This window comes from Oryza glaberrima, chromosome 5 (genome assembly GCF_000147395.1).
Source record: "Oryza glaberrima chromosome 5, OglaRS2, whole genome shotgun sequence".
NCBI lineage: Eukaryota > Viridiplantae > Streptophyta > Magnoliopsida > Poales > Poaceae > Oryza > Oryza glaberrima.
Genome location: NC_068330.1, coordinates 832816 through 860639, shown reverse-complemented (window position 1 = coordinate 860639; position 27824 = coordinate 832816). Strand labels below are relative to the sequence as shown.

General features: G+C 41.3%; 3 protein-coding genes and 1 non-coding gene across 5 annotated transcripts; 2 read left to right on the top strand and 2 right to left on the bottom strand.

The window, feature by feature from the left end:
• The first annotated feature begins 1199 nt into the window (after nt 1–1199).
• Nucleotides 1200–6129, top strand: LOC127774392 (uncharacterized). The gene is made up of 3 exons (XM_052300623.1): nt 1200–1455; nt 1622–5445; nt 5773–6129. The coding sequence occupies exon 2, from the start codon at nt 1637–1639 to the stop codon at nt 5438–5440; it is 3804 nt and encodes a 1267-aa protein (XP_052156583.1). The 5' UTR covers nt 1200–1455; nt 1622–1636; the 3' UTR covers nt 5441–5445; nt 5773–6129.
• An 853-nt stretch (nt 6130–6982) lies between these two features.
• Nucleotides 6983–13520, bottom strand: LOC127774393 (kinesin-like protein KIN-5A). Of its 2 annotated transcripts, none has more exons than XM_052300624.1 (23): nt 13320–13520; nt 12326–12556; nt 12104–12233; nt 11784–11945; nt 11212–11694; nt 11012–11109; nt 10759–10915; nt 10597–10666; nt 10426–10502; nt 10262–10315; nt 10096–10176; nt 9905–10016; nt 9688–9774; nt 9422–9597; nt 9162–9323; nt 8978–9085; nt 8741–8899; nt 8571–8654; nt 8191–8396; nt 7979–8080; nt 7773–7882; nt 7533–7684; nt 6983–7442 (listed from the first exon to the last, which is right to left on the bottom strand). In XM_052300624.1, exons 2-23 carry the CDS (start codon nt 12493–12495, stop codon nt 7212–7214), a joined length of 3171 nt encoding a protein of 1056 aa, XP_052156584.1. In that variant the 5' UTR covers nt 12496–12556; nt 13320–13520; the 3' UTR covers nt 6983–7211. The 2 variants fall into 2 exon arrangements, with proteins under 2 accessions (XP_052156584.1, XP_052156585.1); XM_052300625.1 differs by having other exon boundaries at nt 13324–13520.
• A 5123-nt stretch (nt 13521–18643) lies between these two features.
• TRNAE-CUC (transfer RNA glutamic acid (anticodon CUC)) lies at nt 18644–18716 on the top strand. Its single transcript has one exon. It is a non-coding gene; the product is annotated as a tRNA-Glu (tRNA).
• A 993-nt stretch (nt 18717–19709) lies between these two features.
• LOC127773951 (E3 UFM1-protein ligase 1 homolog) lies at nt 19710–27697 on the bottom strand. The gene is made up of 20 exons (XM_052300197.1): nt 27345–27697; nt 26354–26665; nt 25543–25809; nt 25416–25463; nt 24900–24965; nt 24718–24821; nt 24204–24297; nt 24078–24134; nt 23535–23958; nt 23302–23456; nt 23140–23205; nt 22977–23045; nt 22640–22726; nt 22451–22516; nt 21294–21340; nt 21158–21221; nt 20864–20941; nt 20694–20756; nt 20529–20621; nt 19710–20396 (listed from the first exon to the last, which is right to left on the bottom strand). Exons 1-20 carry the CDS (start codon nt 27516–27518, stop codon nt 20292–20294), a joined length of 2439 nt encoding a protein of 812 aa, XP_052156157.1. The 5' UTR covers nt 27519–27697; the 3' UTR covers nt 19710–20291.
• Nucleotides 27698–27824: the final 127 nt, after the last annotated feature.

Here is a 27824-nt window from a genome sequence, read left to right as displayed (position 1 = left end):
TAAACATGTGAGATTAATTACTAGTGGTTTTGTATTTAAGTGAGATCATTTCTCTAAATTCTTTTAAATTTATACCTGAAAATTGAGGTTTATAGGACGTTTTTCAAAAAGCTGCGGGGTCGGCCGACCCCACGGAAATGGCCTAAATCCGCCACTGCACCCGACAATGAGCTTCCCCGTGATCTCTGCACATTGTTCACCCTACACTCTTCTTGACACGACAGTGCCATCGAAGAATTATAGCGCTAATGTCGTTGGAAAGGATGAGTTGGTCCAAGCGGAGGGGGAGGATTGGTTGGGGGCGACAAGAACATTAGAGCGGAGCAAGTCCGGCTCCATTTGAGGAATTGGGGTGTCCTGTACGTGGACGGGAGATAGGATCTAGTCCCTAGCATTCCCGTAACAATACTTCTAAGTTGTTAACTCTTCCGTAATAATACCCCTAAGTTGTCAACTCTTCTATAGATAATAAAGCGTATCAATATATGTACATATATGACAATTTGATAATACAATATAATCATTTTCAAGCCGACTATTTTGGGAGAGCAATATCACAGTGATAGAGGTGAAACAACGCAATAGAACTCATTGAGATGAACTACTAGTAATAAAATTATTGATCAGAGTCAACAGAACATCAAGTGCATAGAACTGTTTGCTTATACATTTGAACATTCTATCTTTGACGCTGATAAAAAAGTTAATCATTTGTACAAGCACCTAATAACTAATCCATTCACCCCAAAATATAAGAGATTTTGAATGTATGAGATATATTATACTACTACGAATCTAAATAGATTTCATATCCAGATTCGTAACATGTCGAAATTCGTAATATTAGGATATTTATCCATCCTAAAACTGTTATTATGTTCTATAATGGAAGGGGTACGTTGGTATTATGGAGTATCTCCTATCCTAAATTCCTAATCCTCTACTAGAACCAGCAGCAGGAGAATGCAAATGACAGGAAATCAACCCAAGCAATTCTCTTCCCGCGCAAACCCAGAAACCCGCTAAACCAACAATAGGTGGGACCCACCGGGCAGCCAAACGGGCTAACGGGGCCCACACCCTGTAACCCGCTCCCACCACCCTTTCCCCTCCCCTTCCTCCTCTCTTCTTCGCCTTCCTCCTTTCCGTCTCCGTCTATCTCCCTCCTCCCCCTCCCCCCGACTCACTCGCCCATCTCATCTCATCTCATATCTCATCTCTCTCTCCCCTTTTTTGCGCCCCGCCCCCTCGCCTCCTCCGTATTCCCCCATCCGGGACTCCCGCGGCCGCATCCGACGGCGCCCCGCCCCTCCACGTCGCCGTCGTCTTCCTCCCCCTCTCGCCCACTATTTATCCGCGGCTTCCTCCTCTCTTCTCCCTCCCCCTCCTCTCCCCACCGCCGCTCTAGGGTTAGGGTTTCGTGTTTCGTCCCGCCGCCGGGTTCCCGCGATTCTGGTGAGCTTCTTGTTTGTTTCTTGTATTTTTTTTGTTGGTGGTCTTCTTTTTTTGCGGTGGAGTTGGATTTGGGTTGGGGGGGTTGTGTGGGCTAGGGTTTTGACTGGTCTCTGGATCTCTGTTGGTTTCTTGCGGTTTTGATTATTTGTTTGTGGTGGTGGCGCAGGTGCGAGGTGAGGCCATGGCGATCGTGAGGAGCAGTGGCGGCGGCAGGGTCCCCAGGCTTGATGGGGAGGCCTCGCCGGATGCCACGGAGGAGGAGGAGGAGGAGGAGGAGGAGGAGGAGGAGTCACCTGCGACGCCGTCGCAGGAGTCCGATGCGGGCGACTTCTCGGGCGGGGAGGAGAACGGCGGCGATGTTGGGATGGAGGAGGAGGAGGAGGAGGATGACGAGGTTGAGGAGGAGGAGGAAGACGAGGAGGACTCTGGGATGGGGTCCGACGAGCTGGAGATCACGGAGCTCGGGGAGGCAGGGTCCGAGATGTGCCAGGTTGGGGACCAGAGTGTTGCCGTGCCGCTCGAGCTCTACGACCTTGCCGGATTGGGCAACGTGCTCTCGCTCGACGCGTGGAACACCCTGCTGTCCGAGGAGGAGCGGCAACGCCTCGCCGCTCTGCTGCCTGACATGGATCAGGAGACCTTTGCGCGCACGCTTGCCGAGCTACTTAGGGGAGACAACTTCCACTTCGGGAGTCCCCTTGCTGCCCTCTTCGACAGGCTCAAAGGAGGCCTATGTGACCCAAGGATTGCTCTTTATCGCCGCGGTACCCGCTTTGCAGAGCGGCGGAAGCATTACTACAGGCTGCAAAGCTACCACAATTCCATGGTCCGGGGTCTCTGGGACGTAAAGGACTGTTGGAAGGGTTGCCAGGGGTACAACATTAACGAGAAGCTAAGGGCACTGGATGCCATGAAAGCACAGCAACAGCAGCAGCAGCAGCAGCAGCAAAAAGCTCATCTTGGTTTGGGTGGCCGAGCTGGATCAGAGACTGACTCGGAGAGCAGGGAGTATGGGGACCCATCCTTGATGCGGCTGAAGCCTGATAAGACAGTATTGAAGAAATCAGGGAAGCCTGAGAAGGAGCAGTCTAAGGGTCTGTTGCGCTTGGGAGCGCCAAAAGGTTTGGGCGAGGAGTACATTGGAGGGGCTGGCCGTGATGCTGCTATGGCACTCTCCGAGCTTTCTCGCCAAGATAACGCCTATGGCTATGATTCAGGAGTCATGCGCAGAGGGAAGCCTCGCAGGAGTCAGCAAGGCCTTCATTCCGAGGAGTTGGGAGATGACAGGGATTTGCGAATGATTCGTTCTCATAGGCCAATGCCGAAGCCAGGAAAGAAGGAATTGGCTGCAAGCTATGATGGAAATTTGTATGGGAACAACTACCACGAGAACCAAAATGGTTCTTCTTACTACTATGGCAGGAATGCCAATGCTAATCAGGGAGTTACCGTAGCAGCAGCATATGATCGTCCATATTTTGATACAGCAAAGAATGCAAAGTACTCTGACAGAGATTGGATGTATGGTGGACAAGGTATGTCGAGTAAAGCTCTGAAAGGGGATGAGATGGATTGGCCAGCTGGTAGCTATGCCGGTAGCATGAATGACTGGCAGAGAGGGCAGTCTGCAGGCGATTACAGGAGCAGAAAAACTCAAGCTGGTCATGGTCTGAAGGTTAAGTCTTATAAAAGTATTGAGAAACAAATTAGTGATGCAAATTTTGGGTCTGATCATAGAGGCAAGATACCGGGGAAGATCAAAGGTAAATCCACTAGTCAGTATGACAGAATTGGCCAGAAGTACTCGAGGAGCAATGCTGTCTACACTCAGAGTGAGGAGACAGAATCCGATTCATCGGAAAAGTTTGAAGGTGGAGGGGACATGGATCTTAAAAGGCAGCCAGAACACCATTCTGGGTCTCATAGACCAGCATATAGTGCCAAAAAATTGAACAAGCTTCCTAAAGCTTCCAAAGTAAATTATCCAACTGCTACTGAAGATTTTGAACCCTATCAGAGTAAAGGGACTCACAGAGTAAATGTTACAGAGTCTGATTATTTACGTGATGTGCATGTCACAGAGACAGAACAGATTAGTGAAATGATGAGGCCTCCAGCAGCAAGGGGTGAAAGAAAGCGGAAAGTAATGGCCAGTGTCGATACACATGATCATGGAAACACTGAGTTGCCTGACAGCAATGAGAATGCTGATGAATCACTCAGGTCACCAGAGAATGGTGAGAGGCTAGCCAGTGGATCAGGCTGTGTTGATTCTAATGGTGATGTTGAAAAAAAGAAGATGCCATTGGCAAGTTGCAGCTCTGGATCCAAAAAGCAGAAAAGAAGGGTTGAAGCTACAAGCCCGGCCGAACATGGTGAGGACGCGCCATCTGCTCCAAAGTTGGTGGAGAACAGCAGTAGCTCAAAGAAGAAAGGTAAAAAGAAGCCAGCTGCTCCAGAGGCTGTCACGGATGCAGTTGTTGTAGATGAACCAGCTCCTGTCTTGCCAGAAGTAAATGTGGTAGTGGTAGAACCTGAGAAACCAAAGAAAAAATATGTACCAATCACACCAACTATCCACACTGGGTTTTCATTCTCTATTGTGCATCTTCTAACTGCTGTAAGGAAGGCTATGGCCACCCCTACTGAGGATACTCTGTCGGCCAAGCAACCTGACAGGGAGGAGAGCAGAAAATGCTTCAACAATGAAGAGCATTGCAAAACGCCTCAAGATCCAAGTGCAACAGAGCAAGCCCAACAGGGTCATGAGGCTGTAGATGCCAGTGGTCCAGAGAAAGCCCAACAAGGTCACGAGACTGCAGATGCCAGTGCCGCAGAGCAGACCATGCCGAGCAATTTGCCAGCGTTCACCGTTCAAGAGATTGTTACTCGGATTAGATCAAATCCCGGTGACCCTAATATACTTGAAACACAAGAGCCACTTCAGGATTTAGTTCGAGGAGTATTAAAGATACTCTCATCTAGAACAGCTCCACTAGGTGCAAAGGGATGGAAAGCACTGGTTTCCTATGACAAGTCAAACAAAAGCTGGCTTTGGGTTGGCCCACTGCCTTCTGGTTCTTCAGATGGTGATCCTAATGAAGAAACTTCTCCTGATGCATGGGGTATACCACACAAAATGCTTGTGAAGTTGGTTGACGCATTTGCTAACTGGCTGAAAAGTGGTCAGGAAACCCTTAAGCAGATAGGATCCCTTCCACCACCTCCGGCACCAGATCCTGCAAACTTGGATTTGAAGGAAAGGTTCAAGGACCTTAGAGCCCAGAAAAGTCTAAACACAATTAGTCCAAGCTCGGAGGAAGCAAGAGCGTATTTCCAGCGTGAAGAATTTTTGAGGTACTCAATTCCTGATAGAGCCTTTTGCTATACTGCTGCTGATGGGGAGAAATCTATAGTTGCTCCCTTGAGAAGGGGAGGTGGCAAGCCTACAGCAAAAGCTAGGGGACACCCCATGCTCTTACCTGATCGCCCTCCTCATGTCACTATTCTCTGTCTTGTAAGAGATGCTGCTGCCAGGTTGCCTGCAAGAACTGGAACAAGAGCTGATGTGTGCACACTTCTCAAAGATTCACAGTATCTAAACCACGAAGAATCTAATAAAGAGGCTGCTGTTAACCAAGTTGTCAGCGGTGCTCTTGATCGTCTGCATTATGAGCGGGATCCTTGTGTACTGTATGACAATGACAAAAAATTGTGGACCTACCTGCACAGGGGTAGAGAGGAGGAAGATTTTGAGGATGATGGCACATCGTCTACCAAAAAATGGAAGAGACCAAGGAAAGAGTCGGATCCTGCAGACCCTGGAAACGATGATTTAGAGGATGATGGTACCCCTACTGCAAGCGATGCGAAAAAACAAAAGACAGATTCTACAGCATCAGGAGAAGATAAGGATAGTGAGGATCCTGCAATTCAGGACCCTTCTGCTGGTGATTTGGAAGGCGATCCTGACCCTGATCATTAGCTAAGGTTTGTTGAGAACAGATTGATCTGGAAATTCTTATCACATTCTTTATATGTCCCAGCGATAGGTCATTTACATCTCTGCATTCCTGAGAATTCTGTATTATAACACTATTAGAACAGGAATGCTTAGCATAGAAAACTAGATAGAGCGTGAGAAGCATGTTTTATTTTTTATAGCGTGCATCCTCATTAATATTCCCAGTGTGATCTGAAAGGGTAGATTCTTTAGAGAGAAAAATGTTCCACGATTATACTGGTAGATTTTCATAGAGCATGTGTTATCATAGCCATGCTCTTATCCCCTTGGTGATGGTTCTTCTTGTTTTGCAGGGTATAAAGCAGCATCCAGCGACCAGCTTTCATGTTGCTGTATTAATCTATGTGTTGACACCACCTTATCAGTGTATCAGGCCTCAATTCCGACACAATGTTTTGTAGTTGAAATAGGTTTTTCAACCCGTGTTTGTACATTCACCTCATGAAACAAGCTTTCATAGTTTTTCTTTCTCTAGTGGCATGCAGATGTGCTATGATTTTAATTCAAATGCTTGAACATATCTGTGTCCACTCCATTCTTGAATACCATAGTGGCAGACCCATGCATCATGCATGTGCTTCATTTTCAACTGAAGTTCACTTATGTACATAATTGGTCCACTTCAATTGACACGAAAGAAGATTGAAATATGATCATATGTGCATCGATGACTATTATTATTGTTTACAGTTATACACCCATGATTGATATTGAGATAAAATAATCAGTGATTTGATATCTGACATTTGAGAAGAGCAGGAATGTTATGCAATAGATGGAGATGAAGTAGTGGTGCTAGTACTCCGGCCAGTTCAAGCAACCAGCCGCCCTGTGCTTGCAGCTGGACATGTTCTCGTACTTATTGTAGTAATAGAGCAACTTTATGTGTGGTACACTGGTACTCTAGTATGTTTACCTGTTAATTTGCTATGTGTGCTGAAAAAAAATCAGTGATATTAAGACTTAAGTTGTAGGTAGTAATAGGTATTGTGGTACTGTGCTGTATGCAATTCTAAGAGTGTGTAATACAGTAGTATCTGCTTGAGTCGATACTACTTGATGGAATGATGGTGATGTAAAAGGATTTGGCTAATTGTGTGTATGAGGTACAGAAAAGGTTTTTTTTTTTAGAGGATTCACCAACTCAAGGACCTGGTAAACCTCATATAGAAATCATCCCAAATCTTCGCGAGTTCTCCTTTGTCAAAGCATCATTTCTTGGCTGCCAAATGACAACCCCACCATGAGTTCAGACCTTTTCTTTTCCTTCATTTCTTTTGGTTGCCGACTTAGCTTGGTACTGTATACATAATCTCTTGTTTTCAAATTAGGTTGAACTTCTCTTCTACCTCAATGAACTTGACATTTGAACTGCTCTTTCTTCCAAAAGATCAAAAGAAAAATATCATGGATTGTACTCAATTCCTTTCCTTTTGCTTCTAATAATTGTTCAAATTTGCAGCAAAGCATGGAAGATTATCTGAGTCAAATCTGTACTAGCACTTGTCATTGTTACCTGTGTGGATATATATTACACTAGAGCTAACATTATCCTCAATTATGCAGTAGTAAATACACATGCCTTTCTACTGATCTCTACAAACAGATCAGCTTCAGACCTCCCATCCCAACCAACAGCAGCAATAAATCGAATGGCACTATCAACAGTAAATCAATACCCCAAAAATCAAAGCTAAACAATTTGTTCCTTTTGTACATTCACTCTATAAATCTAATTTCTTGCTATAAGAGGAGCTCTCGGGTCTGTGATTGATGGTGGTGTAGCTTCTTGCACCTCTAAGAAATGCTTCATGTCTCCATTTGCCTGCTTCAAACTCGCCCTCCACTCTCGGAATGATTTGAGAAGCTCATCGTAATCCGGGGTTCGCAACTGCTCAATGGATTCCATGCTTGGCAGGTCGATTTGCCGCCTTCTCGGAGTCGAACATGATGGTTCATCCACCTGAGATGTTCAAGGAGAAGAAGCAATAGCAATTTGGTCAGTAAGAGACAGATCACATTCTCCTATCTGTTACTTTTCATGACTACTCACCAGATATTCTTCCTCTAGGCATTTCCCAGCATTTTCAGTAATCTCAACAACCCTGTGGTAATGTCCTCCCTTCAACTCGCTTATTTCCTCATGGCATGGTTTGATTATGGAGCCAATGTTTGCGCACGCATCATGGTCAAGTTTTAGTGAACCTGAAATAACAGAAGTTGCGGTGAGAAAGAAAATTTGATTGTCACGCACTGTGCTACAGTAACTCAAAATTTTCACTGTAAATCTTACTGTCGATGGAAGAAAGAAGGGCCTTGTTTGCTATATCTATTTCTTCAAGGGTAGTTGATACCGCAGACGACAATTTGGAACGCAGCGATTGGTTAGCCTCGGTTCCAGTCCTGTTTCATGCACAGACCAATATAGCATAATGGTCATTGTTCATAGCATAAGATAAGAATGTTTCAAGTACTCCTTGATATTTTCTATTCTGGTACCTGACTATAGAATCTACCGATTCCAAATTTCCTTTGCCAAGGCTGAAAAGAGAGTCCTCGGTGTTCTTCCACTGTTGTGCACCCATGGTTGTCTTTGCCTTACTGCAGTTGAGATAGCAATGGTCAAACATTGAGACATCCGTGATTCCGTATAGCATAGCAGAAGGTATCACAATTCACAGCATGATGCCATGATACTGAGTAGTACTCACCATTCCACAAGCACTTCTGCCAAGCACGACCTTCCACTGTCCACTGCAGTGGTATCTTCAATGTAATTCTTCTCAGTTTCTTCCATGTAAAAGCCCCACTTTTCCCGCACGGACGAAGTGAAGTCCTGGGCAGTTGAAATTTCATTCTGTAGGTGACTTGTGCGGTTTACAGCGCTCTCTCGAAGGTTACCTACTGCTGTTTGGACCTGCAGTACATGTTCGCGGAATCACGGTCACATTCAGCAATGTGTAGTAATTTTGTAAATAGCCTCCAACTCATCTATTTATCACCACAGAACTTCTTTTGATAGCTGATCTATCTAGAGAATAAGATTATCAGATGACCAAAAGCCAAAGTATAACAAATGGACAGTCCTTACCAGCTTCTTCTTCCTTGCATGGGAACTTGCAAGCATCTCTGCCACCTTCTCTAGAAGTTGTTTTTCTTCATTAGCTGCACACTCCTGTTTAAAATGGCAAAATTACATATTGACACAAAACAAAATATTAGCTTATGAATTGCTTATTGTTGATGCAATAATTAACATACCTCAAATTTCTTTTCAAGGTCAAGAAGTTGTTGATCTTGCACACTTTGTGTTTCTTCCAAAATACTCGTGAGCTTAGATGCATGAACATCAAGTGAGCTGAAGAAACCAGCAGTGATCTTTGAGATGGACCGTGATGCTTCCACAGCTCGTAAGTGTCCCTGTGGAGAAGAACAAAATTTACAACAGAAGAGTGGATGAAGACAGCTAGTAGTTTAGTGTTACAACATGAGACGAACCTCCCGCTGCTTCTTTGCAAATTGGGTTAGCCTCTCTTCTTGTTTAGAAAGGCTACACTGAAGCTCATTTAACAAATTGTCTGCTTCTGAAGCAATTCCTCCAAAACACTATCAATAGGAAGGGCAATCAGAAATATTGCAATACATACTGCTGTTACAAGCAGGCCAAAAGAAGTAAGCTTACTTGCTCAAGAGATGACGTGTGTGATTGCACTTGCGAGTTCAATCTCTCAAATGTTGTCTGAGAGTTCATGTCAATTTCACCTGCTAAACTATCCAAAGCTGTAATGCCTGAACCATGGAGAAGTTTCAACTTTTGTATGCTCTCCCTTAGCCCTTGAGCAGCCTAAAAATTGGTAGCTGACACTATCAGTATACACCCCTGGAAGATCATTCATACAAAAGAAACTGGGAAGTGAAAAAGATGATGGGAGATTGAATAACCTCATCTTTTGAAGATACAAAGGATTGCATATCATCTTCCATTTCTTTGAGGTGATTCTCCTGCTGCATGACTGAGGTGGACACAGTTTTATGCAAGGTATCCAGCTGATTGGTCAGTTGAGATCTAAATCTCTGCACGAGTGACCTGTTCCCATCTTCTATCTTGTCTTTACGCTCTGTCAGTAATCGAGAACAAGGACAACTGAAGTGAGATTAAGTCCATAACAGTAATCAAGAATAAAGGTAATCAAGTTGAGATCCCTAACCTATTTTGGAAAATAGCCCTGAAACATCTGCTGCTGCATTTTCCAATTCCGCACGGAGGTTATATGCACAGTCTACCAGTGATTTTTCTGTGGCAAAATCAACAATAAGTAAATTCCTCACATCATTTGATAATTTCATTTGCCGGTATTCTTAATAATAAGTAATGACCAAGACATGCTAAGACAGGTGTTGCCAGAATAGGTTATTTTGACTAACCTGACTTTAATAAATTAAAGATGACATATTCCTTTTCCTTAATGGTTGACTTTGCTTCATTGTATTTTTCTTCTAAATCATGCAGAACATTCTTGGTGTCCTCCAGATCTTTCTGCATTCAAGAGACAGAATAATGATTATATGTACTATAAACTGCACATATACTGATCGTTGGGAAACTGGAGAGGTACCTGCGTCTTCCCGAGTTTTTCACTCAACTCTGCACTCAAAAGTTGTTCAGCATCATAAAGCTCTTTTAGTTCAACCAATTGCTGCTCATTGGTACAAAAATACATTCAGTTGTTAACAAGCTAATATTTTTCTTCTGGTGTTATGCATGCTTATAGACAAACATACCTTATCCCTAGCCTCTAAATCAGCTCCCAGACGCTCAATTTTCTCTGTCATGGCCTAAGTAAAGACAATAGGTTCAGAAAGATGAGATGCAGATTTAGAAAACAAAGCTTTTCCTCAGCTTATAGAAATAATCCTAATGTGGATTTGGTGGGAAAAAGAGAAACCTTTTTCTCGGCTTCCTCTTGGAGGTAGCGTTCTCTTGGAATGTATATACCATTCTTCTCTCTTGCAGCAAACACCTCTGAAGACATAAAGGAGACGGGGTGAATACACACTGTATGATTCCTACCGCTTCAATGCTCTACAAAAGAATAACAATAATCATGAAGACAAACCTTGCTTAAGACGGTCAATTTCAGAGTACAGGTCCTTGATCACAGCAGATTTCATCATCCTTTGGTTCACCTGAATATTGGCAGTAAGAAGAGCAAGTTAGGCTACCACAAATTTACTGTACTAAATAGTCAGATATAAATATAACTTGCTTAGGCAATAACCTCAGGCTTGTTCTTGATATTTTTAGCACGGTGTGCATAGTCCAGTGTGCTCAGTGTCTCTTCCAAACAATATACTGAAGGTGATATTGTGGCAATAATGCAAGTCTTTGTTTTCCCTCCCAATGAGTCTCTTAGCAATCTTGTCAGTTTGCTATCTCTGGAACAATTAAATGGAGCAACATATAAACACCCTTGGCAAAATGCCAAAATGTTTCTAGAATCAAATCTGCCAGGACACTGTCCTTAGAATTACCTGTATGGGACATGTCCAGAGTGTTCAACAAGAGCATTGATGACTCGACCAAGTGTCAGCAAGCTCTTGTTGATCTCCCCAGCCTCTCTCGCTCTGCCCTGCAATGATAATTCAATATCAAAAGTAGTATTGGGCAGTTGAAAAATCAGATAGATATATTATATTTTAATCAATGAATAGAAAATTTTAAGTTTACTCACATCTCTAGCACCTGACCGTGAGATATTTTCTGAACCAGCTAGATCGACTAGATTAAGCTTCCCAATTTTGATCATCTCCTCACCCTCATGAGTCAGTTCCTTGATGTGAATTGTGATAGAGAAAATGGAGTGTGACCTACTACTTTGCTTGTTCAGCAGTGTCTCTGCAGTGCGCCTCTTTGCAGAACCCTTGTCAAGAATTTTGTAGATTTCACCAGCGGAGTACACGACTTCTTCTTCAAGCCCTCTCACAAAAACGCCTCCTTTGCCATCTTCCATGAGGGCAATAGGCTTCTTTGTCTTGTCTTCAGGAACAATAGGGAACTTTGGTTCTTCAGGGGCCAACAAATCAGTGATTTCTTCGTTGTAGAGCTCAAGGAAGGTGACTTTCATGCTGTACTCAGCGCACTGGGCTTCAAGAATGTCAAAGATTTGCCTAACAGCCCTTGGGATAACTCCAGCATCAGTTGGGAGTTCACCATTCTGGATGTTACAAGCACAAGTCAATTGTAAAGAACATGCAGAAAAACCAAAAATGCGATTTTAAATGATCTCAAGCACTTTTTTTTTACCTTGGTCTTTCTAGTTCCACCTCCCTCCATTGTGTAGGTTTTCCCAGTACCAGTTTGCCCATAAGCAAAAATTGTGCAATTATAGCCCTCAAGGACCTCATTTACTATTGGTGAGATAGATTGCTCAAACAAATCCTTCTGCTTCGATGCTGGGCCAAACACCTGCACAGAATGACCACTTCACTAAATTTTTTGCCAAAACTAACATTCGTGGAGCCAACACAATAATAAGTAAATGCAAAGTACAAGGCAAGTGACCACAGCAAGTCACCACTGAAAAAATAGGCCTAATGAAGTGACTGCCAAATATGATCTGATACCTTGTCAAATGCAAAGGTCCGATCAATCTGCTTATTGGCAATAATTTGTGTCGCGGCGACCTCACGGCGGCGCTCATTGCACGAGATCACTACCGGAGTATTCGACTTTGTCTCTTCATCACTCATGGGCCTGAATGCAGCAAAATTCACATTGTGAGAACCATTAAAAAAAAAGAAGAACCAAACATAATTTCTGAACTGCAACTGCTGAGCTCTCTTCACCTGCATCTGAGAATGACCTGCACATTGACTCCCTTCTCCTTATCACCTCTGGGAATGGAGTTACTGTTAGTGTTTGCGCCGCCATTGGCGTCACCTCCGGATCTCAAGTCTCTCCCGGACTTCTCGGTCGACTTTGGTGACGGTGAGGTAAGGCCAATCCTCCTATCCATCTTCAATCTCTGATTCTCTGAACAATACAAGGCCTAGTCTTTCTGCCCACAGCTCCCAATTCTGCAAAGGAGCACCGATTCTTCAAATGCAGATTCAAATTGCTCCAAGAATTGAACTGGAAAAAAAAAATCCCAACCACTACTACTAGCTTTATAACTGAATGTGACAGCAGGTGTCAAATTTGGCCAGATCAGAGTAGCAAGAAGAGCCAAAATGCCGGCGGAGCAAATGCAGAAAGAGACAAGAGGGCAAGTACAAGGGAGAAGCAGATGCAAATCTTGAGGTATCGTGGATGGGATCTTCATTCAGAACGAATTAAGATTAGGATTAGCGGCTGTTTTCACAAATCAAAACGAGATCTTTTATTTATTTATTTCTTTCATCGCTATGTCATTGAAATGGTAAGCAAGCAATCACATAAACGGGGTAAAGCAAGAAATTATTCAACCAATCAAAACAAGATCGGAGAAACAATATCACGGCAGCAATCGTATTCAAGGATTACCTTCTGCAACCACTCATCGATTAATAAGCTATCAAAAGTTCAAAACGAGATCTTGTTCCGCAAAAACCTCTCGCAGGAACCATGAACTGAACTGACGAAGAAGAACAACAACCAAAAAAAAAACGAACTTCAGAAAGCATCAGAACTCAAGAGTTGCAGAAATAAAATAAAAAGAAGATCCGAGACAACACCGAATCGCCTCCACCCAGCACCAGCAGAGCAAGAAACGCGAGAACAAGCGCAAATCGAAAGAACAGGGCACTTCGTTCAAAAAAAAAAATTTTTTTGGTTCAAAACAAGAAAGAACAGGGCACTCACTCACAGTGATGGTCAGCGAGTCAGTGCGATCCAAACGGGTCCAGAGCTAAGCTAGGAGGAGCAAGAGGAGGAGTAGGTAGGGAGCAGTGGCAATGGCAACAATGGCGAGATCCAGGGTCAAGGAAGGAGCAGCAAAGAAGAAGCAGGTCCCCCCGGAGGAGCAGGGTGGTGACTTCGAGAACAGCTCGTGGTCTCTATCAATGGTCAGTTGGTCACCTCTCTCTCCTCTCTTTCTCTCTCTAGCTTTTCCTTTTTGCCATGTTTAAGAGGGAGAAATTTTGAGTTAATTTGCAGGTAATGCCAGTTTTACTACAGCTGCAATGCACTTCTATTTTTTTTTCAGTTAAAAGTTTGAGTTAATTTGCAGGTAATGCCAGTTTTACTACAGCTGCAATGCACTTTTAATTTTTTTTTTCAGTTAAAAGTTTGAGTTAATTTGCAGGTAATGCCAGTTTTACTACAGCTGCAATGCACTTCTAAAAATTTTCAGTTACTGTTGATTTCACTGTAAAAGGGTGCATTAAAGCAATTCATTTTTTGTCTTTTATATGCGTTTGCTTTCTTGCATTAACTTTAATATGGACAACTGCTTCCAGTTATCAAGAAAGCTGTTCAGAAATTTAAACAATTACTGAACTTTAGATCTTTGCCATTCTCTTAAGTTTTGGTTATAATTTGAATTTTGGTGGTCTCTTTATAAAATACTTGTCTGAATTCGGTAATTTGGAATATGGAGTGTCTCCTTATCAATAATTGTCTCATTTGATTGTAAGCAGGAGTATTCTATCCTTGTTCCTTTTGGTTGGTGTTGATTGGATTTGATTACTGTGATTAGTACGCTAAATAGATCTATCCAACTGTACCATATACTTTTTGTATTTTATTATTCAGTGAGGCAGTAGATTAGTACTGAACCGACTCTCAAGTCTCAACCTCCCTTTTGTTTTGACCGGTTTATTAGTGCATTTGACCAGCAAAGGAAATGACAATCAACCTCTCTGGTAACTGAACTTAATTGGTCAAAAGAATTAAGTAAACTTCATTAGTAGGTAAAAACTAATATTAATGTCTTTGTAAGCATCTACAGTGACCTTGTCCAGTTGAAACTTTTTTTGTTATCTTAATTGAAAGGGTAAAAAACAAAATCAGAATAAGACAGGTTTCTCTTAGATAGGTAGGCGGCTAACCAGTTTGAAATGTGAAGATATGGAAGACGTCTTTGAATATTTGTAGCTTTTGCAATATCCCATCATTTAGTTTGATCTTTTTTAAAGAAAAGATTTGATCAAATATATTTCAGAATTATATAGTTGAGGTGTCCCTGGTGGCGAGTGAAAAGAGTCTATCTCTGAAATCGCTTTTGATAACAATGGATGGTAAAGTAAAGGGATTATGGTACCATGTCTCACTCAAGATTGAATTTTGGAAACCTACCATTCAAAAACAACACTATTGCACCCTCCATTTTTTTTTAAAAAAAACTTAGTGCTGTACTGTTGTTTTAACAAGGCATAGACGTGTTTTTGAATGGGACAAGCGGAATCATCGTTCTGAATTTGACCAAATCAAACATTTTTAAAAAAATCCCTATTAATATAGGCCAAGAGTTGATGCAGGGATAATCTCCCGCTCTTGATTCTTTAATGAACCACACATTGATGAGCCCAAATTCCCAAGTGAAATGCTGCATCTTGGATAGGGAGCCAAATATGCAAGACAATTCTGAACTTTGCCATAACATATTAATTATAGCCAGCGGCTCAAATAACAAGCTGATGTAGCAGTACTAATTTAATTTAACCTCTAACAGCAAGTTTAATAGTATAGCCAACTACTAACTCCAAATCATTTAGAGCCAATGTAATAGCCAATTCATATAATAGTTGCTTATTATACTATTAATACCCGGTCCTATCTGTTATACACTCATTACGTCTTGGAGTCCATGCTGCAGCTAGCTATAGATCTGTAGCCCGCTACTCTTCTTTCTTCTTTTATCTCTTTAAAATATGTTTATAGCTGGCTTATAGCCCGCTATTGTACCTGCTCTGAACAACCTCCTCCTCACTTGTGTTAATCTCATTCCTGACTCCTAAGTGAGAGGATTAATTGCCATTGCAGAATGAATCCATTGCATATAGTACAAATATACAATATCTGAATCACTGAAAATTCCAGCCAGGTCAGAGTTCTTTTTGTGGCTGCACATGAGTAGTCATGGCATGATAGAAACCTAGCCATGTGAGGGTTGCATTCTCTGCAATCTTCCTGTCCTGTTATCCTTTGTCCTAACTGTATGTACACTCATGCCATGATGCTAATTTGGTCCCTTCACCATGTGACACCTCTCTCATTAATTTCATATGTTTATATTAGACTGTCACGCCTTTAAAGTTTACTTTCACCACCTCATGTTTATAACTCTGCTTTATCTTCAGGTTTTGGTCGGTGGAAATGTCAAGTAGGAGTATTATACATGGGTTTCTCAGTGAAGCTCTTGTCTTGAGCTGCAAAAGCTAGTACATGTTTGTTTTCTTGGAAGCCCTTTTGTCAGTGTTGGAGGCTTGGAACATCTAATGGTTTATTCAGTGCTAAGATCTGGTTTAGTTCCCAACTTTTTCTTTAAACTTCTAACTTTTTCATCACATCAAAACTTTCCTACACAAATAAACTTCCAACTTTTTTCTTCAAACTTTCAATTTTAGTCAAACTTCCAATTTTGACGTAGAACTAAACACACCCTAAATATAACTACTACTACCTCCGTCCTATAAAGAGTGCAGCTTTGCACAGTTCAACGTTTGACCGTCTGTCTTATTTAAATTTTTTTAATTAGTATTTTTGTTGTTATTAGATGATAAAACATAAATAGTACTTTATTTGTGACTATTTTTTTTTATTTTTTCATAAATTTTCAAATTAGACGAATGATCAAACATTGGACATAGAAACCCACAACTGCATTTAAGTTGGGACGAAGGTAGTATATATTGGTACATATTTTTTCTTACTATATAAAAAATCTTTTTATGCTTTTAATTCTTGGGAACTTCCATTTTATTTTCCTAAAGGGAATTTGCAAAATACCATCGTGGATATATACGAGTTGCAAACTATCACTGCGTGTGAGAATGACAACCAAAAAAAAAACAATGTGATATAAATGTGTAGGACCAATATCACAACCATCCCAACAAACTGTGATTTGGTCTGGTTTGCTTGAGATAAAAGTGAGAAGAGAAGGAAGCTGAGAAGAAGAAGATTTGCCAAACTGAAGCTGCGGTACTTTGCTCTGTACTATCAGTAGTAGGACACCAAATCTAACTGTCTCCATTTCTGTATTTTCCTTCTCTCCCGCCATCTTCAATTCAATTTCTGCTCCCTTTATCAATCTAACCACAACATGCATTGCTCTAGTAATAAATTTCTGGGATTTGGTTGGAGGAAATCAAATGCAGATGGCATGCGTGAGATGATCAGCAGTTTGGTAGGTCATGAGTCATGATGACAACTAATGCCGTTGGGCTTAGCTCGTGAAACCTTTGTCATTTTTTTTTATCTCAGCTTTGCATGTAGTTTGCTGATTAAAGCTTATGGCAGCAGAATTTGTATGCAGGTAGTACATGTTTAGTTTTTGTAAAGTACTTTTTACATTCATTTCTAGTGCGTCTGCGTTGAGTTAAACCTATATTTAGTTAGAAACTAAACAAGTTTGATCGATTTTCTTGCCATTTCACTGCTACTAGTAGTACTGATTACTGAATTGTTCAGAGCTTGGAGCCTGATACAGAGATTTGTTCAGAGCAGTGGCCGGAATTTGTTAACTTTTCTGATAAGACATCTTCATCAACAAATGATAACGCATGATGCCACAGCCACACACGCCATGTGGTTTGTTTGCCCGCCAATCTTGCTTGAAACTTCTCACTCCAACCTACTCCTACCTGTGTGTGTAACTGTGTTTACTTTAACTGAAGCAGCTACAGCTGCCTGCTGCTTTTGCTGTCTTAACATCAGTTGAATTGCATCTGTATGCTTGCAAAGCAACCACCTTTTTCAATGGATTGAGAAGAAATATACTACTCCGCATTGGCTGCACCTGTGATTTGGCTAATTGGTTCATAATAGTAAGAAGAATCTAGCTAGCCTGCTTGTAAATCTCTCCTGTCCTGCCTGTCCATGCTTAATTGTCTATCTGGTTTTCCTCTAGAAAACTCCTCTCTCTGGCACAAAGTGAACTAGAGAGAGAGATAGTAAGGCACATGAACACACATGCATGTACAAGAAAAGCAAAGATCGACTGGCTCTGCCTATATCTATATCTACCTTAGCAAATACTCCAAGTACCAGGTACAATATGACATGCTTAATTAGTAGGGCATGCTTACTATGGCATGCATGAGTACTAGGTCATTTAAACTTTAGTAATCTTGCGGTACTGCAACTTAACAACAGTAGTACTGTAGCTAGCTGGTATCTGTTTTGGTCACTGCAGGTGGAATGGGCTTTAATCACCATAATGCTACTTCGGCCCTGTTTGGGGAAGCTTCTAGCTGCTGTAGTTTCTCCCAGAATCAGAAGCTCCCCCAAACAGTCCAGCTTTTGGTCCAGATTCTGAGAAGCTATAGTTGTAGAATTCAGAAAATGAACTAGAAGCCAGAAGCTGGGAAACCCAGCTTTTCTAATTCTCACAAGCTGGCTACCAACCAGCTGCTTCTCAGAATTTTAAGCTCACCAAACAACCCCTTCAATGATAATTTGCCCATGTATAATTTGGTAATTTTAAGCTTGTTTGGTGAGAGCTTTTAATCTCCTCATGTATAATTTGCCCTGCAGATGGTACTGCCATTGCAAAAATAATAATAATTAATAAGCCGTGCAAATCTAATTAGTGTGGAATTTATTAGTAGGCATATAATTAATTGATCACATTATGAGCTTGTTTGGAGGAGTGTAGCATATCTGAGCTTCCAAGTTTCCACCTAATATGTGGTTTCCACAGTATATTTTCTCGAATATCTACACTGCTAACTTGTGAAATGTCTGCATTCAGTAGAGAATAGCACAAGCATCCATGTTGGTGACAAACAAAACTGATGATCCTTAAAGGAAAACGAAGATGCTGATCGATCATAACAGGATGTACATACTATGAGTAAAAAATTTGGGTGGTTGCCAATACAATGCAGTGATATAATGATGTAATTTGGTGGAGCAACAAAATCCGTCTGCTGGTGCTCACACTACACCAAATCAACAAGATTGTGCCATTTTTCGCTGAAATTCAGAAATGTATATGTGGCACATGAAGCAACACAGCAAGATCCGTTGTAGTCTAGCTGGTTAGGATACTCGGCTCTCACCCGAGAGACCCGGGTTCGAGTCCCGGCAACGGAATTATTTTTTTCTTTTTAGGTCTCCAGCAGCCGTTAGATGACGCAGGTGTGGCCCAGATTGAATTATCAGTGCAGATGAATGATCTCTCTCTCTCTCTTGGGGAACGGCCAAGAGGAAACCAAGAATCCACCACCTGATGCTGACCGATGGCCGACGGAACCCGGAATGTAATCTCGCCGACGGCAGCATTGCTCTCCTTACTGAAAGCTGTATTGTTCCCCGGCAGAATGCTAGATTATTCATTTATTACTTGAATTGTGCTGCCTAGCTACAGTCTCGACAAAAATTTCTCTGTTGATCTCGTTGAGGGCCAATGATCCTCTGTTTTCACATTGTGCTTAATTATGCTAAGTCGATTTGGTTTTACTTGTTATCTGACTTAGATTGTCGCAAGTTGAGAACAGATGATCAGTTAGTTCACTGAAACTATGCACATCATCACCTCTACTGAATTCCATCTGTCTCAGATCAAGAAAAGAAAAGGGGAAAAGAACTGGCAGTCGGCCGGTCATCTGCAATTGCTGTCCACGACTGACAGACATTATTTCTCTTTTAATCTTAAAGAACTATGAAGTCCCTATTTTTTGTTAGAAGTAATAGGTGTCTCTTTTGGTGGGGAATCTGTGATCGCCTTGATCAGATGCAATATATCTCCGGTGTGTTAGACTGTCATCTTTTCATTTCATGTGTGTTTTGCCTTGGCCAATCAACCAGCTAGCTGGTATATCGATCTTAATTAAGCCAGTTTTATCAGAAGTAGTACTCCACGTTACACCAGCTTCATTCTCAATTCTGCATAACGGAATCAACCCTTTTTCAGGCGGAACTGATTCTAGCTGATGATACGACCCTGCACATATGACTGCATCTGCTTCTGCATGTAATAATCAATCAGGATCATTGCGTACATGCTTTGTTTTGCCAAAACAGACAGAAACTCATGCATCTATCGATCACTCGAAATTAAGATGAGCAATTGACCAGCAAGATCGATGAGAGTCTTGTTTTTGCATGCTTCATGTCAAAGTGTAGAATCCCATCGGTTTCAAAAAATAAAACAAAAGTAACCTATCCACGAACTCCATGTTCCCGGCCGACCTGCTTGCTGCAGACCGTCGTGGCTATGCTGCAGCACCGACGAGGAGGATGCGCCCATCTCACGTCGGAGCTCTGCACCGGCCAGGCACGGCGTCAAGCAGCGGTGCAGTTCAGGTGTTCTGAAAAGTTCATTATCTGTCGCTACAAAACCGAGCAGCATCAAGTTCAAGATTCAGATTCAGGTGTGAATTCAGATGCCTTCGGCCACTAAAATTAGCCTGAGCATTTGCTGAAATGCATGCACTAAATTACATGAGAGATGTCAATCAGATGTTCACATCAACTTCCCAAACGATGGTGCATTTCTCCTTTTTCCATTTTCTCTTCTATCTATAGAGAAGACCACTTCCCAGCTCTTTTTTACTTCTTGATAGAGCAAAGAAGATCAACGCAGAGGATGCAAGGAACGAAGATAGCCCCGCCCAGTGTACATGCACAGACATAAGTCTAGCTAGCAAGGCAGCTCCAGAATGCTGCTCATTCTTTGCTTGTGCCCAGGACCAGGGATTTCAGTTCTGGCATCAGCCTCTCTTCCAGATCTTCCTTCCTCTCTAGCATTCGATCAGTTGCGCAATCTTCCCCCTGCATGGAAACGACCCAAGTTAGTTTATGAATGCAAGCATCAGCACTTTAGTTCATGACTTCTAAGTTAATAACATTCAATCCTTCTTTAATAGGCAGACAAATTTGAAATGGTTTAATAAGTGGACTTACATCCTCAGTAGCAGCAGCTTGTAGTGCTAGAACTTTCACGGTAGTGCTGTGATAATCGGCCAAAACCTTGTATGTTGGAGCTGGTATCTTATCCTGAAAGAAAGTTTATATACTGCTTCAACTGCATCGAGTGTATCTTAAACAGATAAAAAGTAAATTAGTTACCTTCAGTAGTGCGATAACAGCACCAACTGCCCTTCCAGGCGCCTGAAGAGCTTTATTATACGCCTACAAAAAAGATTAAAGGGAATATAATATGCTGTTTCTCAGGATCAATACAAAAGTATTGAACGAAGAACAGAAAAAATAATCAGAGGTAGCACAATCAAACAAACCTGAAGAAAAAGTAGAGCAACAACTTTTGGGAGGAAGGAAATCGGATCATTCTCTGAAGAAACTTGTGCCGTCAAGTCCTTCATATCATATAAGAAATTGAGGTGTCAGATAAATAGCAATATAAATTTAAAGACACAACCTATCAGCCAAATAACAGAGTTGCCATTTGGCATTTTGCACGTTGCTTACTATATTTAGCATCATTTTTTTTTTCAATAAGAGTAACACTCATCAGGTTTAGCAGTTCAAACATCAGACAATGTGGTACACTCAAAGATACCCAAAGAACATACCTTGCGGTATGAATGCAGCATTGATCTCTCTAATCTTTTATCAAGCTTCTTAAATAACAAGCCACTGCAATTAAAAAAAAGGTAATAAGCATTTTGATAGTTCAGATGCTGTGGAAAGCAGTTACAACACAAATACCTTTCCTCTGCTGTATCCCTTAAAGCATCCATAAATGAATCAAACCGCTGCAATGTATTAGAAGGAAAAGGTTAGGAAGAACTAACATCCAATTTTGATATGTAATGTCACAGACTTTGTTCATTGTCCGAAATTTAGCAGTTGACTGTTACTATTAGCATTCCACACAACAATGAACTCGCTGCTTAGGAGTACAAACATTTTTATGACAACTTAGAGAAGTTTAATATCGTTGAATATTAGATATACACTATGCAACATACTCCCTCCATTCCATAATGATCAGCATATTTTGTTGTGGCATCAAGACCAAGGAGAGACCCACTACCCATTTTCTATTTAATCCTTGTAATTAATCTCCATATTAATCGGCTTGGAGAAACGAAACGACGTTATTGCCGCTGCATGATTGCACATGCAAGGGATGTTCCGTGCTGCATGCAGCTCAAAAATCGCATGGCCTACTCGATCTCTGTGATAACTAGTTAATCCATCCGACATGCACATGCTACCAGTGTTAATACGCTGATCAAATCGGAATATCTCTACTTTTGTTATGCGCTGATCATTATGGAATGGAGGGAGTACTTCTTACACGCACGATCTCATATCTGAGCCATCTTGTAAAGCTATAGTTTGACTAAGAAATGCCTTTGCGCAAAATAATACAATATATAATCTATTAAAGATTCAACACTTCAAAATCTTCATTGGTGAATGTTTTTGACGGACTTGTGCTGCATATTTAATTTACCTAGTGTTAGAAGATCAATTTATTGGTAGCATGAACATTTGGCAAATTGCCACAAATAAATAAGGTTCTAGTTCCTACAGGATTTAGGCAGGATGCAAGCTATTATGAAGCTGTTTGTGTTTTCTACAATATGGCATCTTGCAGTCTGATAACTGGTAAGAGCCATAACGCAGAAAACTTCGAGTATGAATTCTTTAATGATAGTAGATTCATTGTCCCAAGAATGAATAGTTTCATTCATTAATTCTTAATTGACCAATAGCCATTCATAGCCCAGGGACCCCCACTTCTTTTTTCTGTGTGCACACGTGTGTCATGTTAAATTGTTTGGTGCTAACACAGTTGCCAGAAATAATAGATATTATAAGAAAATGTGAAAATAAAAACTTAGTTAAAGTCGAACCTTTCCCTCCAGTGTTTCAGCTAAAGCTTGGGCCTTCACCGACAATGACCCAGGAAGATCCTTCGCCTAAAGTTTATTTTCCAAATCACAAACAAGCACAGAAAGTTAAACCAAATGAAACTATCACTCAGGTTCACTGCTGGAAGCACCACCTAATACATTGAGGAAGAAAAAAAGGGAGAACTATACCAGAGAAGTACGGTCAGCAGTGCTTAATTGAACATTTTCTTCACTGTCTTCAACATCCATGCCATTCTTCAGTTTGTTGTCCTTGTGCTATCAGCGATTCAATGCAAAGTATATACAATGGTCAAGATACTAACAATTTGCTATTTCTTCAACAAACAGCACAAGAAGCAAACAGGGAAACAACTAGTGCAGAAAGCTATCCGCGAGATTCTTGTTCATCTGAAGCGGTCTATATAACTATATTACAAGTGTAAAGCAAAACTGAGAAAACTGAAACATAGAGTATAACAAAGAATCCTTTCAAAATTATGAAGTTGAAGACAGGCATTTAAGTTACCAGTGTAAGCAAAATTTTGTCAACTACAGGAGCACCCATAGTTCTTAGCAGATGCTTGTGTAGGATTGCCTGGAAACAGGAAAGAAGATTCTACCATAAGTAGATGATACTGATTTATTGGGTGGCAATCAATCTTGTGAAGATAATGACTGTAGCAGCTTACAGAGGTAGCAGGATCATCCTCAAATACATCCAGAGATTTTTCATAGAGTTGCATATCCAGGACAGCCTGATGACAATAGACAAATACATTAAAAAATATCAATAGAAACACAGAAAGAAAAATAACATATGGATGGGTGGTCAAAACTCAAAAGAAGATTACCTCATCTAGCTGTTTTTGCAGATTATCAAGCAAGCGCCGCCTCCTTTCAGCATTTTCTGACAGCATAGTGTTCCTTTTCTTCATCCATGCGTCCATAAGCATTGGCCTCAGGTGGGAAGACAGTAATTTAAGTGGTCCATTTAAGTCATCTGAGCCTGAAAATAGTTAGAATTCTAGAATTAAAATTTTAAACACAGTAGAAACAATCATGTCAATGTTGTTAACTTCCTGACCTCCCAACTCTTCTAACTCTGGAGCAACAGTCAAAACTTTTTGTTCTATCAAATCATCTGGAAAGATGTTTGTATTGTCCTCTTTCGTTTTCTCTAATGCTTTTTTACCACCATGTTTTGCATCACCAGAAGAACCAGCATCCTTGCTTTTCCTATGAGCTTTCTTGCCCTTGACAGGAATGCTTTCTTCATTGTCATCATCCTTTTCAACTGCAGCACCTTTGGCAGAACCCGAAACTTTCCCTCTTTTCTTCTTTGGACCTTTGTCAGATGAAGCACCTATACTGCTGGTGTCATTATCACCAAGATCTTTTCCATCAGATCCTATCCTATGTTCACTGCTCATATTCGAGGGTTTTCCTTGTCCAGCACTATGCTTAATGCCAAACGAGTCCATCTCTTTCTCAAGTCTATCAAAAATACCCTAAAATGGTTCAAAGGACAGAAAATTACACTCATTTAGATATATAAGGGACATGAAAAAAAGGATATGAATGCATCAAAGATTTGAACAAATCCATGAAGCGGGACTTGACAATTCACCTTGATGAATGCATTACTGAAGACACATGATTCTCCAAATACCACTGCTTTAGAAGACTGCAAACAAGTATTTTAATGAGTTATCATGAAAAATCTACAAAATTGAACTACTTTAAAGACACCAACCTTGATCGCTTTCTGCAAAGATGGACAGAGAGATAATATCTTGGTTGCATCAGGGCCAGTGATATACGATGGAAGGACTGAAAGAGCATCAATCCTGAAAGAATAAAGGACACATCAAAGATAGGCAATGAGAGAAGTCCAGGGCACATCAGCAAAACAGATTACTCCTAACAATCAATTAGGAAAAGGCTGCAAAAAAACATGTTGGCACTACTAAAAAGGTTTAGGCCTCTCGGTCAAATCTCATCTGTGTAAATGACTTTCTGTGAAGTGTGGACTGAAGTTAGTTGTTAGTCTATCTCCATATGTTGTTATAGCTTGATTAGCTTACTCCCTTTCCTTTTCTCATGTTATATCATATAAACTCTTTGTAATAGTTCTGAAGTTCCAACCATGTACACAGGGAGAACATCAGCAAATTCAGCTCTTTTTTTATATTTTAGTTTGGAGCTCATAGCAGATAACAGTGACAAATCACAATTAACCTTGGAGGAGACATGAAATTTAACAATACCATTGTCCATTCTCAATTGTATCACCCACGGCAGCATCTAGCATATCAACAACAGAAGGATGAACAAAAACAGCTTCCAGTGCAATACCATCTGGATATCTGGCCTATAGAAGAGAACAATATTGTTAATATAAACATACCGATGATTTGAACAGTAAAGGCACATTAACAGCTTCCATTACCTCCAAATACTGTTTAGGCTGAGGAATTGCTAGTTTCTGAAGCACTTCGTATCCGATGTAAGAGTTCTGAAAGAAAACAAATAAGTTACAAACAGGAGATAATGCATAACTATATTTTAGCATATGTTTCAGAATTCAATATCCTTGCTAAATATCAGACCTAGAGATTTAATTTTGAGTAACAACATATGGTAAAGCTGTTCGCCAGTTTGTGCATGAGCACGCACAAGGAAGAATATGTCCAGTGGTTATATATGAAATACCCATGCAAAGTTGTCATCTTGCCCAGATAAATATATGGTCCAGTTGCGCTACTAATGCTTCTAACATATTATAAATTGTAGGAACTAAATTATAAGTTGGAAATTTCTTGATTTTGGAGGATTTTGGTGGTTTGTTTTCTTTCCTTTTCCATCTCCACGGCAGTGGGTGTCTTGTAAATATTTAAACCTCTTCTTCTTAATGTAATGATATGATGCAGTTCTCTTGCATAATTGAGAAAAGAAATTTCTTAACCTGTGAAAAAAAGGCATCAACACTCTCCTTTTGAGCATGTGCAAAAACCTAAAAAAGAAGAAAATCGCCACAATGTCAAATATAGCTTAAGTGTTAAGAATACGAACTAAAAAAGTACGGATCTTACAGCTGGTGTCCACTGTACTCCTGCACGGACTGATCCAAGCACAACACCTTCTTTCAGTAAGCCATTGAAAATGGACTGGAAGAATGAACCTTCCACAGAAACTCCACTAGCACCATGCATTTCTTGGAGCTGCAGCTGCAAGCTGTTCCAAACAGATGGCAAATTTGTTGGAACTGTTATACCCCTAGCAGCACCACGGACCATGGCAGTAATTCTTGAGACATATGCTGGAGTGTATAGCTGACCACCTTCTAGCCTTCCTTTAACCTGAAAGGAGAATTTTCTATAGTGTCATTTTGCTTGAATGAGAACTGAAAATGCCAGGGTGCAGTAAGAAGGGTCTGTTCAGATTGACTGTAGCTATGGTCTCTTGCATGATTTTGCAGTTCTGTTGTAAAGTATAAAACACAACTCATAACACATTTTTGACTTTGGAGACATGAAAAGGCATCAGTACTCTAGAGAAAGGTAGAAACAATCAAACAAATAATTGGGACAATGTTGATCTTTAGAAATGGCACAGCCACATAAATATTAGGAAACAGTGACTCGTGTACCAGAAATTAGGAAAAAAAAATAATGTCCATAAATTGTGAGCTGAAGCAGCAGAAGCAGGAAAGGACTAAGCTCCTATAATTGTGTCTAAAATGCCCTCTTCGACTAATAACTTAATTATTAGGACCAGCTAACTAACTATCTCTATGATGCTTGGCATGGCAGATTACATCTAGATTATCGAAGTATAAATATAGACTAGCAGAAAAAATAGCCAATGATAAAAACCATTAAAAGGGTAGACTAGCAGACTTACAATAGTTCCAAGCCGAGGCTCAAGGATATTGACAACCAGCTCTGATCCAATATGCAACTGGGCAGCAATCTCAGCCAAGGCAATCTGGCTGCGCTCCTGCAACTTCTCATTTATCTCTTCTGTCACAGTGTCCCAGTAAGACTGTGACATGATCTCGCCGTTGATCAGCATAAGAGATGGATCATCTGCAACGACTTTCTGTGACTGTCTCTCAACATGGTAGAGGTCCACCCCCAGTATATCTGACAAATCTACCAGTGATGCACGTCCGCGTTTCTTGATCTCCATCTTGATCTCATGTTTCAGATGGTCCTGCCAAACCAAGTTGAGCATGAATAAGCTAAGAACAATGAATCCTCAGTTAAGCAAGTGCTTTGAACTGAACTGCTGAAGAGGAATATGTAGTAATAATCAATAGGTAAAATTCCACCTAATCTCTTCAATTTGCACAGACATTAAAATGTACATGTGGACCAGAATATCTAAATACTAAAACCAAATTATAAGTCCTCACAAAATATAGATAGAACACAACCAGTATCCGATTCGGAAATGCCAATTCCATCCAACCAAATTTACATGTTGTTCCCTGCTTCGAAGTGAAAGCTCTCTCGCAATAATCTAATGGTCGGCATCCTTTAATCGCAATCATCCCAAAATTGTAAGTCCAATTTTCAGTTCAGTACCTAATACTAGCATTAAAGCAATCAAGGAGGAGGGGTACTCAGCATCGGCAGTGTTTAGATTCGACATTTTGACGATACCGAACGCCCATAATTTCTACGCGGAGTCCATCATTCCCATTATTAACATCATTAGTCAATACCAGAGTCCCCAAATCCAGAACAATCTACACTGCGCTGTATGTATCAGAGGCTGTTTTACAGGTAAATCTGATTCTAGCGAAAGTATCGGCGAGGGATTGGGGAAGTAGATAGATGGAGAGATGCGGCGAGGTGAGGGTGAAGGGAAGGGGAAGGCGGGGGCGTACGGATGTGATGTACTCCTTGCCGGAGGTGGTGTGGAGGAGCTCGAAGTCGATGATCCCGCGCTCCTGCAGCTTCTGCACGAGCTCCACCACGTTCCGCTCCGACAGCCGCACGCTCGACCGCGCGCTCTGCGCCGCCTCCAGCTGCCGCTGCAGCTCCAGGAGCTCCGCGTCCATCCCTCGCTATCTCCCTCTCTGTCTACACGGCTACGCCACTCTCGCCGTAGCGTGGTGATGATGCCGCCGGCGACGTCGACGGCGACGGCGAGCGGAGGAGGAGACGGTTGCCTTGCCGCCGGCGAGGGCGAGATCGAACGAGTTCCACGATTCACTCGTGTTAGCGTTTTGGGGGAGAAGAGAACGACGAGGGGGTTATCGCTGACAGGTGGGGCCCACGATGGTGGCCTTTCTGCCCCACACGTATTCTTGCTAAGAAGGCGTATTAGCTGTATTACGTTTCCGTCAGACGAAGGCATATGGCGT

Excerpts from the sequence above, each read along its gene's own strand:
- LOC127774392 (XM_052300623.1), top strand. The coding sequence starts at position 1,637 with ATGGCGATCGTGAGGAGCAGTGGCGGCGGCAGGGTCCCCAGGCTTGAT.
- LOC127774393 (XM_052300624.1), bottom strand. The coding sequence starts at position 12,495 with ATGGATAGGAGGATTGGCCTTACCTCACCGTCACCAAAGTCGACCGAG. Across the intron at positions 8,397-8,570 it reads ATGCAAGGAAGAAGAAGCTG|GTCCAAACAGCAGTAGGTAA; the intron begins GTAAGGACTGTC and ends CATGTACTGCAG. Across the intron at positions 7,883-7,978 it reads TCGGTAGATTCTATAGTCAG|GACTGGAACCGAGGCTAACC; the intron begins GTACCAGAATAG and ends TGCATGAAACAG.
- LOC127773951 (XM_052300197.1), bottom strand. The coding sequence starts at position 27,518 with ATGGACGCGGAGCTCCTGGAGCTGCAGCGGCAGCTGGAGGCGGCGCAG. Across the intron at positions 23,046-23,139 it reads AGGATGATCCTGCTACCTCT|GCAATCCTACACAAGCATCT; the intron begins GTAAGCTGCTAC and ends TCCTGTTTCCAG. Across the intron at positions 20,622-20,693 it reads CTGTTATCGCACTACTGAAG|GATAAGATACCAGCTCCAAC; the intron begins GTAACTAATTTA and ends ACTTTCTTTCAG.